At 39.6% G+C, this 18,701-nt stretch overlaps 1 protein-coding gene across 1 annotated transcript in view; it reads right to left on the bottom strand.

Moving 5' to 3' along the window:
- Positions 1–785: 785 nt before the first annotated feature.
- Positions 786–18,701, bottom strand: part of UACA (uveal autoantigen with coiled-coil domains and ankyrin repeats) — a 44,355-nt gene continuing 26,439 nt past the window's right edge. Inside the window, 10 exon segments of the mRNA XM_021713917.1 lie at positions 786–905; positions 908–949; positions 952–985; positions 3,345–3,410; positions 5,654–5,806; positions 7,494–10,232; positions 12,345–12,397; positions 13,550–13,586; positions 17,503–17,601; positions 18,120–18,152. Of these exon segments, the coding sequence (XP_021569592.1) occupies positions 817–905; positions 908–949; positions 952–985; positions 3,345–3,410; positions 5,654–5,806; positions 7,494–10,232; positions 12,345–12,397; positions 13,550–13,586; positions 17,503–17,601; positions 18,120–18,152 (3,345 nt within the window). The 3' untranslated portion in view covers positions 786–816.

The following is an 18,701-nucleotide window of genomic DNA, read 5'->3' as shown; positions in this document are numbered from 1 at the left end:
ATGCAAATTTTACAGAAAAATGGCATTTCACATTATTAATCTCATTAGTACAACCTTCCTATAAATAAGTATGAAGCATTTGGAGGATGCATACATAATGAGTGTTTGGTTACTACAGTAGCAAATGTCAAATAATTGCTTAAAAAAAGTCAAAAGTTTTTGACACTTTGAACAATCTAGTACATCGTTGATCATTGTTCTCTAAATAATGTGGCAAGAAAAGTCACAAGTAAAAATGAAGATATCACTCTAGAGATTATGAGGCCATTTTATTATAATTTCCTGATATGTCCACTCCTGCCTGTTCCTCATCGCAATGTAAGTTGGCACTGCAAACTATGTATGAAAATAAATTTATTTTAAAAGACATAAAAGTTATTCATGTAAGAAGCAAAAAATCTGTACTTCCAAAAAAGCCAGAGATACTCCACTAAGTTACCTCAATAAAGATGCAACTTGGCCAGCCAAGTCACAGCGCCTTCTTTGCAACTACATTGGGTCTCAAGGCTCTGAGGAGCTAAAAGTCTTCTGATTCAAAGTGGCCACCAACCAAATCCATCTTTGAAAGAGATCTTTAAACAATTATTTCAACCAAACCCCTCTTCATACGGACCCACTCAGATGGCTCATGTTTTCTTAGGGGTTCAAAGTTTTAAAAATATCTAGCCAACAAAGGCAAAGTGCTAGGTTGTTTGCCTAATGGCAAAATTAACACATTCAGAATATAAGAATTGAACTGATATTGAAAAAGTCAGTAACATACTCATCTAATTAAAAAAAAAATCTACTGCTGAAACAAAATGGATTTTATTCTCATTATACTAGCACAATGAGGCCCAGAAGGACCACAGAGATGCACCCGGAATGCTCAGCACCAGCAGGAGACAGCAGACGCTGCAGGTCAGGGTTGCCACTAGCACACGAGGCCCTGTCGCATCTGTATGATCTGGAGCAAGGCCTCCTGAACGTCAGCATCCATGTGACCCTGGAGGGAGAGAAGAGAGGAGGAGTATCTTACGGCAGCTTCTTTGTTTACCCAAAACTGTAAAGGCAAAGCCTTTATAATAGAGCATAACCAGTTGTGCTTCACTGGATGCTAAGTCCTCACCATGGTGGTGGTACTTAAAGGAACTACTGGAAAAGGGAGGAGAACGCTCTCTCACAAAAATAAAGTCAGTAAATAAGTATACCAGCTGCCCTTAACATCTATGACCAGAAGACAAATGGGCACACTTCCCTCCTTCTCTTCTGTGTTAATGGCCTTGGATGACAGGGGTGGCGCATGTCATAAACAAACAAAGCAAACAACAAGAAACGTTCCGCTGTTGCTGCTGCTGAGGTTCTGATTTTTAATTAGAAAAGTAATTGATGTTAAAATCCCCATATTTAGATTTTTACATAAACAAGGTCATATATTTTATAATTTGCTTTTTTATGTAGTGCACAGAAATATTCCCCTGGAGCTACCCAATTATTTTAAATTACTGTATAACATCTCACTGTATGGATGTATTACATTTCTTTACCCATTGCCCTAACAATGGACAGTCTAGGTGTTTCCAGTCTTTATGAACAGATTTCCAGAGAAGAAACTCCTGGGTCAATGAGCAGGCTCAGTTTTTAATTTTGTGAAGAACTATAGAATTCCCCTCTGTAGAGAGTCTACAATGTGCACTGCTACCAACAGGGTATAGATGCCCATTGCCCACATACTGGCGGACATCACAGACTAGCAACTTGGTTAATATTGCCAGTCACATGGGAGGAAGACAGCACCTCTTTGCTCAACCTCCTTGAGGCTGAACATCTTTTTTACATGAATTAAAAATAAATAAATACTTTAAACTTAAAATGGTGGCAAGAGTTGCTTAATTAAGTCAATATGGTAGACTTACAACACTATATATATATATATATATATATATATTTTTTTTTTTTTTTCCTGGAGCACTTGAATAGGTTTTAGCACAACACTTCCTATTAATATAAAAAGTTTTGCTTCCAAAATCTGTTTCTATAACAGCAGGATGTATAAATCTCAAACATCAGCCATAGTTGACTAAATAGAATTTCTTAGTTAACTTCATGATGCCAAAAGGCAAGACTATTTCCTTTGCCAATTGATTTTGTTATGTTTCATTAGGACTCAGTAGAAAACAACTTCTAATTCAGAAATGCATATTATACAAGGTAGAAAGGTTTGTTCGTCAACTGTGTCTTTTGGTAAGAGCAAGCCCTTCCTCCCTCAGCCAATACCAGTGAGTCCCTCACCCTCTCCAACACAGATTTTCTATGCATCCCTACTATTTCCCTCCTACGCTTCCTCTTCAGTGTCCCTCAATAGTCTCTAAAAAAAATCACAACAAACTCAAGAGAGGAGCTGCAGACATTGTCTTCTCTCACTCCATTCATTCTTTTCCCTGGCTTCCTGTCCATCTGCTATGGAAAAGACAGGCCTGTTGATTTTAAGAATTTGATGTCATAAAGTATCTTTCTTTTTATAATTTTATCTAGTTCTCTTTTTGAAACTGGCATTTCTTGGAAGCTTTCTCTCAACACCCGTCTTGCCTTCCTTCCTTCAGGTTTTGTTTTTACTGTGTGGTTTGACACACCTCAAATCCAAATAATTCCCATGATCTCTCTTTTAATATGTCTTCTTCCTGAAGAAGAAGCTACTCTGCGAATTTTGGAGTAGCTGCTCATAGGGTTTCCACAGGGCATTAGGCATAGAGTCCTTCGTATGTTAAACATAACTTAGAAAGGTTTTTTTAAACAATACCTTTCTAATATACCTCTAAATAAGAGAATTCATAATCCTAAACTTCACTGAGTTTAAGGCTAAATAAATAATCAATCATCTCTTAACAAATCAATTTTTCTTTAATTATTACAATTCTATGCACCAAACATCCCAGTTGTCGTTTTCTTAGTTTTCTACTATTCTCTACAATTTAGATACTCCTAAGTTATCAAGAAACAAGAAGTCCTTTCCACTCTCCTTTCCTCGCTGACAGCCTTGTGTGGAGGTCAAGGCATGATCTCTAGCGAGCACCACCACTAATGTGTGCTGTCATCACGTGTTACCAAACTGTCTAAAGTTTGAGTGACAAGCAGATTGAGACAGCACCACATTTGAGACACCGTGTTGCCGTATAGCCTCGCAAATTCTTCTGGGAGATACACAAACCATGATTACAAGAGACATCTTAAATAAGCATATTTTAAAATAAGCATATGGGGTGTAGCTACTTTAAACATCAATTACTTTCACATACATTTATCTGAAAATAAAAAAATATGTTCGCTGAAACAATATTCCTTTCAAAGGAGAAACACTTCTTTACCTGGGCAGCACTAAGAAGGTGTGTCCGGTAGATGGCGATCACCTCCTGGTGCTGTCTGTCAGCATCCTAGAAGGGTGGAGAGGTGGACAGATCAGAGTATCAGGACTCATGTTTCCAAACAACAAGGCTTGTCACAATGCTGGCCTTAGACCTGATGCTACAAAACATTAGCATTATTATTAAAGTGTCTCTGCTACTTCTTGAAGCAAACTACCTTGGACCTATTGGAAGCAGAAAAAAATCCATAACAAGAGTATCAACTTCTCAAATGAATGTGTAGGAACATAAATAGTGAAAGTGACGCCACACCTAAGCTCTGTGGAATCACTGCCTGGTTCACATCTACTGCCACAGACTCACCACATGCTTTGATGACTGCACAAGCCTCCTTTTCTGGCTCCCTCCCTCCACAATGAATTCCCTCTCAGGCTCTCCACACTAAGGTCACTCTCTCCATATCACTTTTGGCTCAAAAACCTTGAGCAACAATTCTTCATGTACAAGAGAGACTCTAAACTTATCAGCTTGGTTCTCAATGACTTCCACAATGTGGCTTCAAACATTTGTTCCCAAATACTGTGGTCCCCTCTTATGGGTGGTTTCACTATCAGCAGTTTCACTTTTTCTGTTTCAGTTACCCCTGGTACAGAACTACACCATATTTGAAGATAGGCAGAGAGACTACCTTTACATAACTTTTACTACAGTACATTGTCATAAATCTTCCAGTCGATTATTAGCTATTGCTACTAATCTCTGACTGTGCCTAATTTATAAATTAAACTTTACCATAGGTATTTTTATACAAGGAAAAAATATTGGATCTAGTGTTCATTACTATCTATAGTTTCAGGCATTGTGGGGGGGGGTCTTGGCCTATCTCCCCAGCGGATAAGGGGGGACTGGGTGTGGGCAGGCCTTGTATTGCCCCTGGCCATGCCACTCATACACTACCTCCATGCCTTGTCTTAAACTCTTTTCTTTGGATAGAAGAGCCTTTGTTTTCCTTTCACCTACCAAGACACCATCTATTTTACAAGTTCAGTCTAGTACTCTTATCTTTGATACTAGCTCCCACCATACCAGACATCTTTCCTTCCTGGGAACCCGTATCACTCAGAATCTTGTACAGCGTTCTCAACTCTTGGTTTGACATCTCTCGTCTTGTTATTTTACTGTTTACGGATCTGTATTTTGCCTCTCTAACTACCCAGAACTCCTTGGAGACAGCAACGGTCTATTCTCTTCATCCCTGATAGTGTCATGAACAATAAATAAAAAACAAATATTTCCAGTGGCTAAAAGGATACTATATACCTTTGATAAGATCCTAATCAGCAATTTGCCATAATTAATCTGCAGGCCAACAGAGTTAAATAAACACTTAAAAAATAATTTTTTTCTATTCAAAAATAACTCACAACCAACTCCTACAAGATAGGAAAGCATAAGCAACAATTTACATTTGATTGGGCCATGTTTTACCTAGTATTTCAATGCATATTAGTTTATTCAATTAAAAATGTCAGCTGAGCTGGGGGTGGTGATGCACACCTGTAATCCCAGCTACTTGAGAGGCTGAGGCAGAAGGATGTCTTAAGGTCAGGAAATCGAGACCAGCCTGGGTAACATAGAAAGACCTTATCACAAATTTTTTAAAAAGTAAACAAACAAGTAATCCGTTCTTATTATCCTATTATATGGATGAGGAAGCCAAGGGCTACAGGGAATGTTCCATGTCATATGCCTATAAGTGGCAGAGCTCAGACTGCAGCTCCCAACTTTAGCTTCTAAGTCCACATGCTTTCTCTGAACATATAAGGTTATAAGGTTAAAATCACAGCAATACCTATCCTAATCATAAAGATAAAAGCAGATTAAACATCTGCTTTAGCAGAGCGAACCAGCATCTTGGAGAGGGGTAGAGAGGGCACTGCCATGAGGAAGGCACTGGGCTTGTCAGCCAGTTCCAGGCCTGCATCCCAGCTGTGCGATCCCAGGAATCAAGCATTTTAATCTTTGTTTCCTTAAGAATCGAATGGAAGGAATACAATGTGCTCCACAGGATGGTGATGAAGATAAAGTTTAGAGGTAAAACATGTATGATAAAACATTAATGTGTCTAGTGTACAGTAGGCACCAAATAGCCAATATCATTAAACCACCAGGATACGTAACTTTTGACAAAAATGTTTGCGTTCTTGGACCCAAACATAGCTACAAATCAGTGTAACTTCCAAATCAGCTTTGCAAACTAACTGATGTGAACCGGCACGGATTACCGCGAAGCCCTGTGTAGGGTCACTCACAGCCAGCTGCTGCTGCAGGGACTTGACTTGGTGCTGCAGAGTGTCCACCAGCTGGCTCTGCCTCTTGGTGGGGATCCCGCCTGTGTAGGTGAGCTGGGAAAGGCCATTGAGTGCCTGTTTCAATCTCTCAACATCATTCAACAGTTCCGTTATCTTTTTTTTTTAAAAAAGTGCAGGAGAAATATATTATTTACTTATTCTTTTGTAATGAACATCTTCACACAGAAATCATTCCTTTTTTGAGACATAAACTTTATATACCAAAAAACGGAGGTATGAATATTGCCAAGATTGTTATCAACAGTATAGACACTATCTCATTTAATTCCTCTCAGCAAATTCTTTAAAAGTAATACCAAATTAAGAATAAATATGTGTATATTCTAAGACTTGAGTATGAACTTGGTCCTACTTTTAGAAAATATATCTGTATCTATGAAAGGTATACATACTATCTCACAGATAACATTTGAAACACAGGAAGGGGGGGTTCCCTCCAACAAAGTATGGAAAGTAAAAGGGCAGGGCTCATTAAATCTAGAACTGACATTAAGTGCCTTGTTCCTTTCAAGTGTAATATTATTTAGGACTACTTTATTGTAGAGAGGAAAAAAGTAGGGAGGCTGGAAAGAGCACAGGCTTTAAAGTCAGACAGAGCTGACTTGTGTGAGCTTGTCTACTTTCCTTTACTTTTTCGAGTCATAGTTTCCATATTGATGGAAGGCAGAAAATCTTTCAGAGTTAAGAAAATCAAATGCAATTATAAACAGATACCTGGCACATAGTATGTGTTCAGTAAATGGCAACAAGAACAAGTAGCTATTAACAACTAGCTCTTACACAATTACTATATTCATAACCACCCTCCAAACAAGCTTAGAGCATCTAAATTCTGGATTATAAAAGAAGATGTGTCAGAAGTTCGCCTTGAATTCTTCACTGAGGGGGGCTGGGTCTGCGTCAGCTTTCACTCATCACACATCTCCCCAGCATGTGGCATGTAGAAGGCATTTGATAATAACTTATTGAATGGATACAGTGGCAGTCAGTCTTTAGATCTCATATCCATAGTACAAACTTTATACAACTACCAGTTTCAAAAATAGTGTTGAGTACCTATTCTGTGAACTGGAGCATGAGAATGAAAGCTAAGGTCGGCAGTCAACCATAAAACTCTCACGTGGTCATACAGATGTCTTAAATGGATGGCAAAGCCGAAACAGAACATGCATCTTGCAAGAGGAACTGTTGGCTGTAGGCCACATTGGATAGGAAGCAAGGAGGATAAGGTATTAAAGAATGTCTAGGATTCAACTGGGTAGAAAGGGGGGTAAGGGGACTAGTCTGTAAAAAGATATGGGAGACAGACTACACAACAGAACTGGAGGGCTCAATTTACTGGAACGTGAGTGCCAAGGCCAAGTCTGGAATGTTCCCCCATGTCCTTGGTTTCTTGTAGCCCAGTAACATAGCTTCTTTTTCCCCTCCTTTCCTCCCTGTCCTCCAGATGCCACAAACCCAATGGATTTTACCTATTCATCTACAAGACAAGTGAGCCTTGAGAACCCCCAATTTCCCTCAATTCTTGGCTGCACCAGCCAACAGAAGAGTAGGAAAAAATGCTCTGGGATTTTTGTGTGACTTCACTGTTTCTCAGTTTGGATTTTTTTTTTTTTTTTTTGCACACCAGTAGTCACACTGGAAAGGGGGCATTCATGGTCACTTGGTGACTGCTTTTATAGACCTGTCTGTGGGACACGGCAGTGGAGCCCTGCTCTCCTTCTCAGTCAGGTCTGCACAGGGGTCTCCAATGCATCCATGCGGACGGCCTTGTGCCTACCTTGTTATCTTTAGCCTCGATTTGCTCAGCAGACTCTTGGATTCTCCTCTGCAGTTCTGTGATTGTGGTTAAGGACTTATCGCACCGCTCCTTCTGGTCCTTGATTTCTTGCTCAATGCTGAAATGTCGCAATTCCTTCTCACCTTTTGCAGACAGCTCCTTCTTTTTGGCATGCACAGCTTCCTCACACACTTCCTCATACTTTCTATTCAGATTGGCTAACTTTTCATTTAAGCTGGAAATCTGTGTCTCCAAGTCACTTTTTGTTGCTTTGTATTTAGACAAGTCTACTACCTCTCTCGTCTCTAATTTTTTTAACGCTTGTTTAGTATTCTGCACCTCGGACTGAAGTTTGGAGACCTCCTCAGCTTTGTTCTGGCTTTCCTCTTCCTTTTCCCTCAGGCTAGCTCTGATGATTCCGACTTCTTTCTCCAATGCTTCCTTAATCTGTAAGTGTTCTGCCAGGGGCATGGAAGAGTTTTTTTGGTTCTCCAGTAACTGGTGCAGCTTGGTCACTGCCTGCTGCTCCTTTTCATAACACCTGTGCGTGTTCTTCAGTTCTTCTTTCAGATTCTCGACTGTGCTATTAAGAGCCTTTTTCAGAGCCTCAACTTGCTCCAATGGAACATGCTGCTTTTGCAGAAGATTCTGCACGGCAAGTATCTCAGAAGCCTGTCTGGCATTTTCCTCTGCGAACCTCTCTTTCATGTTCTTCATCTCTGTGTACTTCTGTGACAAGTCTTTCAGCTGTCTGTCCAGGTCTTCTGTTTGTCTGTTCAGCGCTCTTTCTATCCCATGAGATTTTTCAACGACAGCATCCTTATCCTTTAGATCTCTCTGAAGGATCGCAAGCTCCTTCTTCAACTTGTCATTCTCTTCCTTGTTTCTCTTGGCCTCCTCTTCCCTGGCACTATTCTTCTGTGTCTGCTCTGATAACTGTTCTTTCAGCTCTTTCTCCGTTGCTTTAAATTTCCTCTCACACTCTTCAAAGTTGATGATGGGAGTGTATTTTAGCTTAATGCATTCCTGTATTGTGTCGAGCTCCTTCTTCTGGGCTTTGATTTCGGCGTGCAGGGTCACAATCTCTTCTTGGGCTCTCTTGTAGTTGGCCAGGATCTCAGCATTACTGTCCTGAACCTTCTTCATGTTCTGGTTTATGGTACTCACCTCTGCCTCATGCTCCTCTAGGCTTATGTATTTGGCTTTTATTTGGTTCTGAGTGTTTTCCAGGTTTCTTCTCAAGATTTCATTTTCATCTTTTTGTTTTACAAATTCTTGATGTATCTCCTCCCATTTTTTCCTCACATCTGACAGTTCTCTGTTAGTCTGATCTAATGTGCTGCTCAGTGCAGTTTTCATCTCTTCGTGGGTTTTAACCGGCACGTATTGATTATGCACAGTCTTCTTCAAGTTAGTGTTTTCAGATGTAAGTGCATATATTTTCTCTTGGTCTGTACCACATTTTTTCTTGAGTTCGGACAGCTGTTTTTTAAGTTCAGTAATATCAGATTTCAGAGCTGTCACCTCTTTTTCGTGTTTCTCGGGGGGTACAAACACAGTTTCGAGGCGGCTGACACTCTTCCTTAAGCTGTCATTTTCTAGCAGCAATTTCTCCATTTCCAACTTTTTTTCTGTATATTTTTGTGTTAGATCTAAAAGCTTGTTATTCAAGTTATCAATCGCCGCATCATGTGACTTTTTCATGTCTTCGCTTACTTTTAAAGGAACATAATGGCTTTTCATTTCAATAGTGAGGTTGTGCGCCTGGTCGCTGAGACGCTGATTATCCAGATGAACCTTCTCGATTTCCTTTTGCAGAGTCTGGTTTTTCAGCGTTAACTCCGTGACCTTCTTTCCCAGCTCTCCTGCCTTTTGCTCCAACCTGCCCTTTAGCTGTTCGTGCTCCTCAGGCTTGACATGCTGTGCCAGCCTGGCCTTCAGGGTCTCCAGTTCTCGCCTTACCTGCCTGACTTCACTGAGGGACTTCTCGTAGTCCCTCTCCGTGTCTGCTAGTTTTTTTGCTTTCTCATTCGCCTCCCTGGACAGCAGGCTCCTCATGTTCTCGAACTGCTCTGCCGGGATGGAGAGGGCCAGCCTCGCCAGCAGCTCCTTCGCCTGGCCCTCCAGCTCCGCGGCCCTCCTTGCTCTCTTCTCGCGCTCTGTCTCGCACATGCTCAGCTCCCTCTGCAGCTGCTGCTTCTCTTCCGCCAGCTTGCCCTCCTCTCTCTTCAGCTCTTCCACAACCACCTCGCTCTGCCTGACCTGATTTCTTAACTTGCCCACCTCTGTGGCCGCGCCTTCGTACTTGGCCCTGGCATCTCTCAGCTGCTCCTTCAGCTCCTCGGCCAGCCTGTGGCTCCCGGCGGCCGCCTCACTGGTCAGGTGTTCCTTCAGAGCCAGGAAGTGGGCCTGCATCTGCTTCACCTTCCCTTCTGACTCGTACATCCTCTTCTGCACATCTTTTAGCGCATCCTCCAGCTGTCTTATTTGCTCGTCTGAATCCTCCTTGACCCTCTCACACTCCAGCGCCAAGGCTTTGCACTCAGCTACCTTATGCGCCAGCTCGTTCTGGAGCTTGAGTCGGTCTTGCTTGGCGGACTCACAGAAAGTCCGCATGGCTTCGAGCTCTTTCTTGAGCACTTCATTTTCAGAGTATGACGTCTGACTGGGCACTGACAGCTCCAGTGGTCGCAACATCGACCTGCTTTGCATATGGGCCGGCATGCCCGAGGAAGAACACTAAAAAGGAAAAGAAAGACATCAATCACAGAAGCCTAGAGGCATTTACAACACTTATTTGCCAAATTTACAGGAAGTTTCCGCAGCATCAAGAGTCAAAGCGTTGTCAGACTATATTAAGATGGAAAAAAAATTGTGGTTCTGAATTTTGTGGTAAAAAAAACAGTTCTGGACATGATTTCCTGAATACACTCAGAACATTTCGAGAGTTCTGTTCACATTCTGCCAAACTGAGGAAGGAAAACAGCTGTGGCCGTGGGGTGCTAGTTTGTATTTCATAATACCTGCCCACACATGAAGTCAACTTTATCGAAGCATACTTATTGTTTCTATGTTTGATGTCACATAGTGTGCTTAGAATTTCAAATTCTGAAGAAAGGCATCATACCCTTATATCAAAACATATCCTTGAATAAAAAATACTGCAATTATAATATACAATTTATTCTACAGAATTAGAGATTAATAACTTCTAATTAGATATGTGACTTCTGAGTACCTTTATTGTTCATTCTAATATGATGTTCTTTAAATTATAAAAATATCACCAAAATAAATTCAACTAGTATGAGAGTTTTCCACAGACTGTTAATCAACTGACAAAAAAAAAAAAACAACCAAGTTTTCTTCCCAAATAGGAAGAAAAAGTAGAATTTAGCATATAATATTAACATAAAATTTGGTGTCTTGTTTCTTCTAGTAAATAGCCAAAAAAAGAATAAAACTTCTCCGTGAAATAATTTACAAATATCAGAACATATAATCATGAAAGACTAAATTTTACTGCTTTTATTTTCTCCATGAAGACTGATACAAGTACTAATTCATTGATAAAAGCCATGTATTGTGAGTAGGCAGATTTTATTGTTATTCAGTGAAATCTGAACTGCCTTCCCCTGGATCAGGAGAAAACAAATTGACAACATAGAATAATTTCCCAGCCTCAGTCTGTTTCTAAATTATCTTTCAACTTACCAATTATCTTTAGACTAAGAGTACTATAATTTACGAAGAATTTACTTATACAACTTCACAAATTTCATACTCGTTTTTATGTAATCAAATATGTATCTAATCTTTTAAAATACTGCTCAGTTGATAACAACTCTCTCAACTTAGAATCAGAATTTCCCATCTTAAAGAGATATCAGGCATCTTCTAGGCTAACTCACTCAGCCTACAGACGAAGACATTTAAGACAACTCTTTAAAAATCCAAATATTAGCCGGGCTCAGTGGCTCAGCCTGTAATCCCGCACTTTGGGAGGCTGAGGTGAGTGAATTGCCTGAGCCCACGGGTTTGAGACCTGCCTGGGCAATTTGGCAAGACCTCATCTCTACAATAAATCAAAAAATTAGCCAGACGTGGTAGCCCGCGCCTGTAGTTCCAGCTACTCGGAAGGCTGAGGCGGAAGGATCACCGGAGCCCAGCAGGTCGAGGCTGCAGTGTCCGGAAGTAGCCACTGCACTCCAGTCTGGGTAACAGAGACTCCAACTCAAAAAAAAAAAAAAAAAAAAAGTCCAAATATTCATCAGTTCTGTAGTTCACAGAAGCTGCTAGAAACTCAAACCTTGAATCTACTAAAATGTAAATGTGAGGAGCAGATGAACAGGTAAGAAAACCAGACAACACTATACCTCTTAGAAGTTTTATTTATTTTTGAGATGAATTTCCAAAACATAGAATATATATTTAGTTGCAAGGAAAAATACATTTTAAAACCAAAACAAATTACTTTTTAATTATTCATATCTGTCTTCTCCTTTTAGGGGCAAATATGAAGGATTAACTGTTCACTGTTAATAAAGAGGCTTACTATCAAAGACCATGAAACTGTAATTCAAATCTCTCATTATAGCCACCATCATCAAAAACACTCTAGAGGGCACCAGAAACAGCAATGTCTGCTTTCATTAAACTCAAGAAAGCATGACCAATTTTTCTTTGATAATGAAAACCTCACCCAATGTATATATGTACTATATGTGTGTGTGTGTGTGTGTGTGTGTGTGTATGTGTGTGTATATATATATATATATACACACACACTCTTTCTATAAAGGCACAAATATGTTGTTTACATATTTGTTTTTAATTAAAAAAAGTTATTACCTGTGAGTCTGTCACATACATCTGACCTTGTTTAAGAAGCATATCTTCTTTTCCTAAAGAAGCCCAAATAAATAGCATCTTAACTTAAATATACATATCAAAGTAGGCTAAGAATTCATGTGATGTTATTTCCTTCCCTTTATTATTCAAACAAAAGAGAAGCAGAAGGTACAAAACAGAATTATCTCTGTTCTCAAATACTCTTTTTTCCTCATTATTTCTGTAAACATAAGGAAAGTACCTACAGCCTACTGAACGATACTAAATTGGTTTCTAGAAATACATAAGGCTCTTAGACTAAACAGGTTACACGATTATAAAATATTACTTTACAATCAATCAAAACAAAAATGGCATTCTTGGAAATTTATAGGATAAATATCACTGTTGTATAGAGGATAGCTTAGTAAATATTGCCTAGGATACAAAAATCAGAAACTGTGTAAAACTAGAGAATTTAAAAAGTGAAAATCAATTATGCATAGTCGAAAAATAATACATAAATAACTATTTATGGAACTTGTAATTTTAAAATACTTACCTATATTGAGACTAATTTCTCTAAATCAGAAAATTATGTTTACATTTCTTTCCATAAAAAACAAACCTCAAAAATCACAAGACAAATGTCTACTGATCAACAAGGCAAATTTGTTAATTCATGCAATATACAACTTTTTTTTTTTTTGAGTTGGAGTCTCACTCGGTCGCCCACACTGGAGTGCAGTGGCCGCTTCCGGCCACCGCAGCCTCGACCTGCTGGGCTCCGGTGATCCTTCCGCCTCAGCCTTCCAAGTAGCCAGAATTACAGGCATACGCTACCACGCCCAGCTGATTTTTTTTTTATTTATTGTAGAGATGAGGTCTCGCTGCCCAGGCGGGTCTCAAACCCGCGGGCTCAGGCAATCCACTCACCTCAGCCTCCCAAAGGCGCGGGATTACAGGCTGAGCCATCGAGCCCGGCTGCAATATACAACTTTAAATCTAGGTGGCAAAGGAAAACCAGAGCCTCAGTGATGATCTGATCTTATGTCAGAGGCTGCAGCCTTGTCTTAATCTCTTCCGGCTTCCCTCTGCTGAGGTAACACAAGTTGTTGGATGACGTTTAGCAGCAGGAGTATCACATGCAGTTAGACAAATAAACAAACATTCCTCTTTGCTTGAACTATGTGAACTGTAATGAAAATCCATACTTTTATACTTACGGTTACTGAAGTGACTTCCTGATCCCAAATGATCACTCTGAAATCAGAAGCATAAATTAAAACAATTTAGGTGAATGCGGCTTCACTTTGCTAATTTCTGTATCTTTTTTAGCTCTAATGATCCAGTCACAAACAGCACCTTTCTGACGCTCCTTGTTTCGCCTGAATATTATTCTCCTCTAATCCACAGAAAGACACAGCATCAACAACACTCAGAGAGATCAGTCAAGAATCAGCTACTTTGCCAAGTATTTTAATAAAAGCAGCCAAGTGCGTCCAGGAAAACATTACTGCTCAGAAGTAAAAAGAGTAAGCCCCCCATGACCTGAAATGGCGTCCAGTATCTACTTTTGCCACTGCTTTACCTCAGGAGGGGCCACAGCTGCATCAAGAACTCATCTTCCTTTACCACTGTCGGGGGTGGGACCCACCTCATCGATTCCTTCAGAATTTATAGAATACCAACTACTTTGAAGGCAAAAGGAGACAGAGAGCAGGAAATGAAACTAAGGCCAAGACCTACACATGGTCATAAATTCATCCATGCCTCAGTTAGGAAAGGAGAAACCTCAGATACACTCTGAATCAATATATAAACCAGGACTGCTACTTTCCTCAGGTAAGCCGAATACAAAGAGCCTCATATGTAAATTAGAATGCTATAGCGGGGAGTGAGGGCACACAGATGCAGCTCACATCTGTGTGCATTTGGGTGTACTTGTGTTAACAGCTACACAGCACACAGAGTTAGGCAACCATGACAGAAGGTCCACAAGTCCATAGCTAAACTAATGCCATTTCCATTCATTTTTAGTGCCCCAAGGGTATGGAAAAATATCTGTAAGCTTAGTTAAGCGCTTAAGTTCCACGGAATACCTAGCCTGACACTAAAGTTTACGATGAGGGTGCCATGCAGCTAAGGTGTTCAAAAAACTTAATGTGGTCTTACTATTCTTCCTTTACTACACAAAAACAAACGCACATGTCATAACACAAAATTAGCCTCATTCTAAAATAACCACATTTCCCCATAGTTTTATACACATAAGGGCAATACCTATATATTAAGTATTACACATAATGCATAACACAGTGAAATTCTGCAGGTAGTTTGTGAAGTTTTTTAAGCATGTGAGATGACACAGCAGTGGATATTCAATGTTTGGAAATAATGACTACTTAGTAGTTTTGAATTACTACTTTTATAAATTCTGGGTCACATAAAAAGTGGGACTCATAATTTTCTGTTTGAAAGAAAAAGTCATTAGAAATGACATAATATTCATCACAATGAATATGTACTAAGGAAAATGTCCCCGTTTTGAATGAATGGGAAAGGCTATAAGCCAGGATGTACGACATGACCCCAGCTGCTCCATGAGCACACGGTACATGAACTACAGACAAAGGTCTGAATGATGCTGACCAGGTGCTCTCTGTTCTGAGATTACAGGTATCTTTATTTTCTACTTTCCATTTAATTCTACTTCCTAATTTTTCTAAAATCAATATGTATTATTATTGTAAAGAGAAAAAGTTACTTTTCTACAGTTTATTGTGACTATTGAAAGTAACAGACTCAACAATTTAGACAGAAGAGAGAAATCTTATTCTTAAGACATACAGACAGTCTGACACAGAGAAATCTGTACACAAATAATGTCCAAATCATAGGTGTCAGGTGTTGATGGGTACTTGAAAGGCCCCACGTATACTCCTATATTTTCTTATTCTAGCTATCTTAACTGTAAAACGAGCACTGTAGTTAAAAGTCCAAAGGAGTCAGATTCCTGGGTTCAAGTCCTCGCTATGCCACTTACTATTTGTGGACTACCTCATGAGTAAACCTCTCTGAGCCTCAGCCTCCCTACTAATGAAGTCAGACAAGGATAAAGCCTATCACATACACATGTGTGGTTTTTTTTGTTTGTTTGTTTGGTTTGTTTTGAGTTGGAGTCTTACTCTGTTGCCCAGACTGGAGTGCAGTGGCCGCTCCCGGCCACCGCAGCCTGGAACTGCTGGGCTCCAGCAATTCTTCCGCCTCAGCCTTCCAAGGAGCTGGAACTACAGGCGCACACTACCACGCCTGGCTAATTTTTTTGATTTATTGTAGAGATGAGGTCTCGCCAAGTTGCCCAGGCAGGTCTCGAACTCACGGGCTCAGGCAATCCACTCACCTCAGCCTCCCAAAGGCGCGGGATTACAGGCTGAGCCACCAAGCCCGGCTCATGTGTGTTTTAATATAAGTAAATTTTACAATGCAGCTCCTAGCCCATGGTCAGTGCTACTAAAACTTTAGCTATTACTAGTTCCACAATTAACCTAAAAAAGAGTCTTTGAGTGCAAAAAAGACAGAAGCCATGATAGCCAGTGCATTCTTTAGGTTATAAAATGATGTTTCTGAATAATATTTAGAATTCAGCCATACAAATATAAAATCTTTCTTCTTGTTCTATTTTTAAACATTTATCAAGGCATAACTCACCTGCAATAAAGTACACAAATATTAAGTACATGGTACAATGAATTTTTGCATATGTATCCCTTCTGTAATCACAACCCAGATCAAGAAATAGATTGTTTCCAGCACCCTGGAAGTTTCTTCATGCCCCACCCTAATCAATAACCCCTCACCAAACGGGGGCCTCTATTTTTTAAAAAATAATCTTTATTTTATTTATATTTTTCAGTTTACATGTATATAAGATAAAAATGCTTAAACCAGTCTCTATCAGCTAAGAGGCAGGCTACACGTCAGAGGAAAACAGAGAGTAGGAAGTACCATGACCTGGGAATGGTAACAGTAAAGCCTTTGCTAGGTAGAACAAAGGTATGCTACTAGCAGTCAGAGGGAGGGAGTTGCAAGAGGAGGAGAGATACAAGTAGCCCAGTGACTACTTAGATAGGAAGCTGGGAGGCTAAATAGCCCCACTTTCTTTTCTCTCTCTCCAATCTCTTACTGGGGCGCCCCACTGGTCAAATACAGTTGGAAGCCAGGGGTAAGAAAAAGTTGGTCTCTATTCTAACCTTTAACATCACAGATTAAGCTGCATAAAAAATAGAATTGTGCAGTATGTACTCTTTGTGCCTGATTTCTTTCATGCAACATTATGCCTGTAAGATTCACCCATGATTTATATTCTTTAGTGCATCCATCGTTTTTTTTATTTACAAAGAAAAAAACTATTTTTGCCATGGTCCAAATGTCCCCCCAGATGTGCTAAAATTTAATTCCCATGATGGTGCTACTAAAAGAGGAGGCCTCTAGGGAAGTGGCAAAGTCATGCGTACTCTACTTAGGCCCCTTTTGCCCTTTTGCCTTCTGCATGGGAGAAGGCAACAAGAAAGCCCTCATCCGACACGAGCACCAGAGCCTTGACCCTGGATTTCCCCACCTCCAGAATTGTGAGACATATGTTTCTGTTCTTTATAAATTACTCAGCCTTGGGTACTCTGTTAGAGCTGCACAACTGGACTAAGACTTTTTTTTTACGTGCGCTTTGTTGCTGTATCCCCAACAAGGATCAAAGATGCATACTGAACCAGCCACCTTCCTCAGTGATGCCCAGTGATGGAGCCTTTCTGAGATAATCCTGTACATAACCCTACTCTTTTCTATGACTTTTTTTTTTTTCCATCATAATCACTGAGAATTGACACTTAAAAATAAGAAATTTTGAAAAGGCAAGGATAAACGATGAAGAGAAGCTAGAATGTAACTAAACATCAATTATAAGTAGTCAATTTAAACGATCTCACTTAACTTTCACAATTCTGTGGAGAAACAGTCACCCCCCTATTCTGCCAAAGAGGCAAGAAGCTCAGAGACTTTAAATAAGCAGCCCAGGGTTGCACTAAAAATAACAAGATTTATCACTCAAATCCAAGTCTGACACCAAGTCCCTTATCACTACCCATTATAAATTACAGAAAATAATGTAAGCTTTCTATACCTCAAAATATTTAAATCTATTTTTCAGAGCCTCAATGGTTCTTAAGCTTTCTTCATGTTGCTTTTCTTTAGCTGCCAAAAGGGACTTCAGCTTTTCTCTCTGAAATGGAAAGAAATAAATACAGAGTAAAATCACTCAATGCTTGAAACTGGGTTAAAATATGTTTTAGAAAATATGAATTGGAATTATTTTTGAGGACTGAAGTTAACGAATTCTCCAATCCGATGAATTTTAACTATTTGTAGAATAGGTAATTTCTACACATATACTAATAAAACATACAATATATATAAACAATATTATGAACAATTCAAACATATTATTTTGAATCTTAGTGTTTTCAGACATATTCTTTATAATGCTTAGAGTTTTACATCACAAGTTTCACAGAAAGTGAAACATTCAGATGCAATCACAACAAAATGCCTGCAATAACCCATGCCACTATAGTCAGAACATACTTTTACAGTCATGCATAGATTTTATATTTTCCTTTAAACAATAACCAGAAATAGAATACTGGTCTCCATCTCAATCCAGGATTAAACCTTTACTCCAAGATCATCCTCAATCTACAAAACATTTTTTCAGTTTTACAATAAAGGTGCTCATCCTACCTCACTTTCCAGATCATCAGAAACCATTACTTCCTAAATTCAAAAAGAAAAAATACATTTTAATTTTTGGAAGTTTACTCTAAAAGTCATTAACTTGGCAAATGTCTGTTTTAAAGATTGGCCTATCTTTAAGTTGGTGACAAGGACGTGAGAAGAAATGCCATGTACCACCAGCTCTTGCATGAGTGGTCATTCGTCCATCTTACTCTCAGGCTGAGGCACTTTCGATTCCTTTGAGAACCCACCAGTCACCAAGCGCTACTTGCTCTCCCCCCTCATGTCTTTTGTCTATTCCTTCTTTTCCAATCTCACAACCCCAGCTGTAGTCCAGCCCTTTCTAGTATGATCACACACCTAAATGATTGAAGACTGCCTTCTTGTGGGGGATATGAATGGACGAGAATGCAAATGCATGTGTTCAAACCATTATCTTTACCTAGAAGTTAACCTCACTTTTAATCACACCAGAGTTAGTACTTAATTTTTACAGAGCACATTTAGTTTTCCCAACATATTTGATCCATTTCTGGGCTCACCAGTGTTTCCTGTACCCCACATCTTTTCTCTGTGTTCACATTTCTT

The sequence above is a fragment of the Carlito syrichta genome, unplaced genomic scaffold, assembly GCF_000164805.1.
Source record: "Carlito syrichta isolate Samal-C Ts95f unplaced genomic scaffold, Tarsius_syrichta-2.0.1 Scaffold304800, whole genome shotgun sequence".
Classification (NCBI taxonomy): domain Eukaryota; kingdom Metazoa; phylum Chordata; class Mammalia; order Primates; family Tarsiidae; genus Carlito; species Carlito syrichta.
Note: the sequence above shows the minus strand (reverse complement) of the source record. Positions and strands in the feature narration are given on the sequence as shown.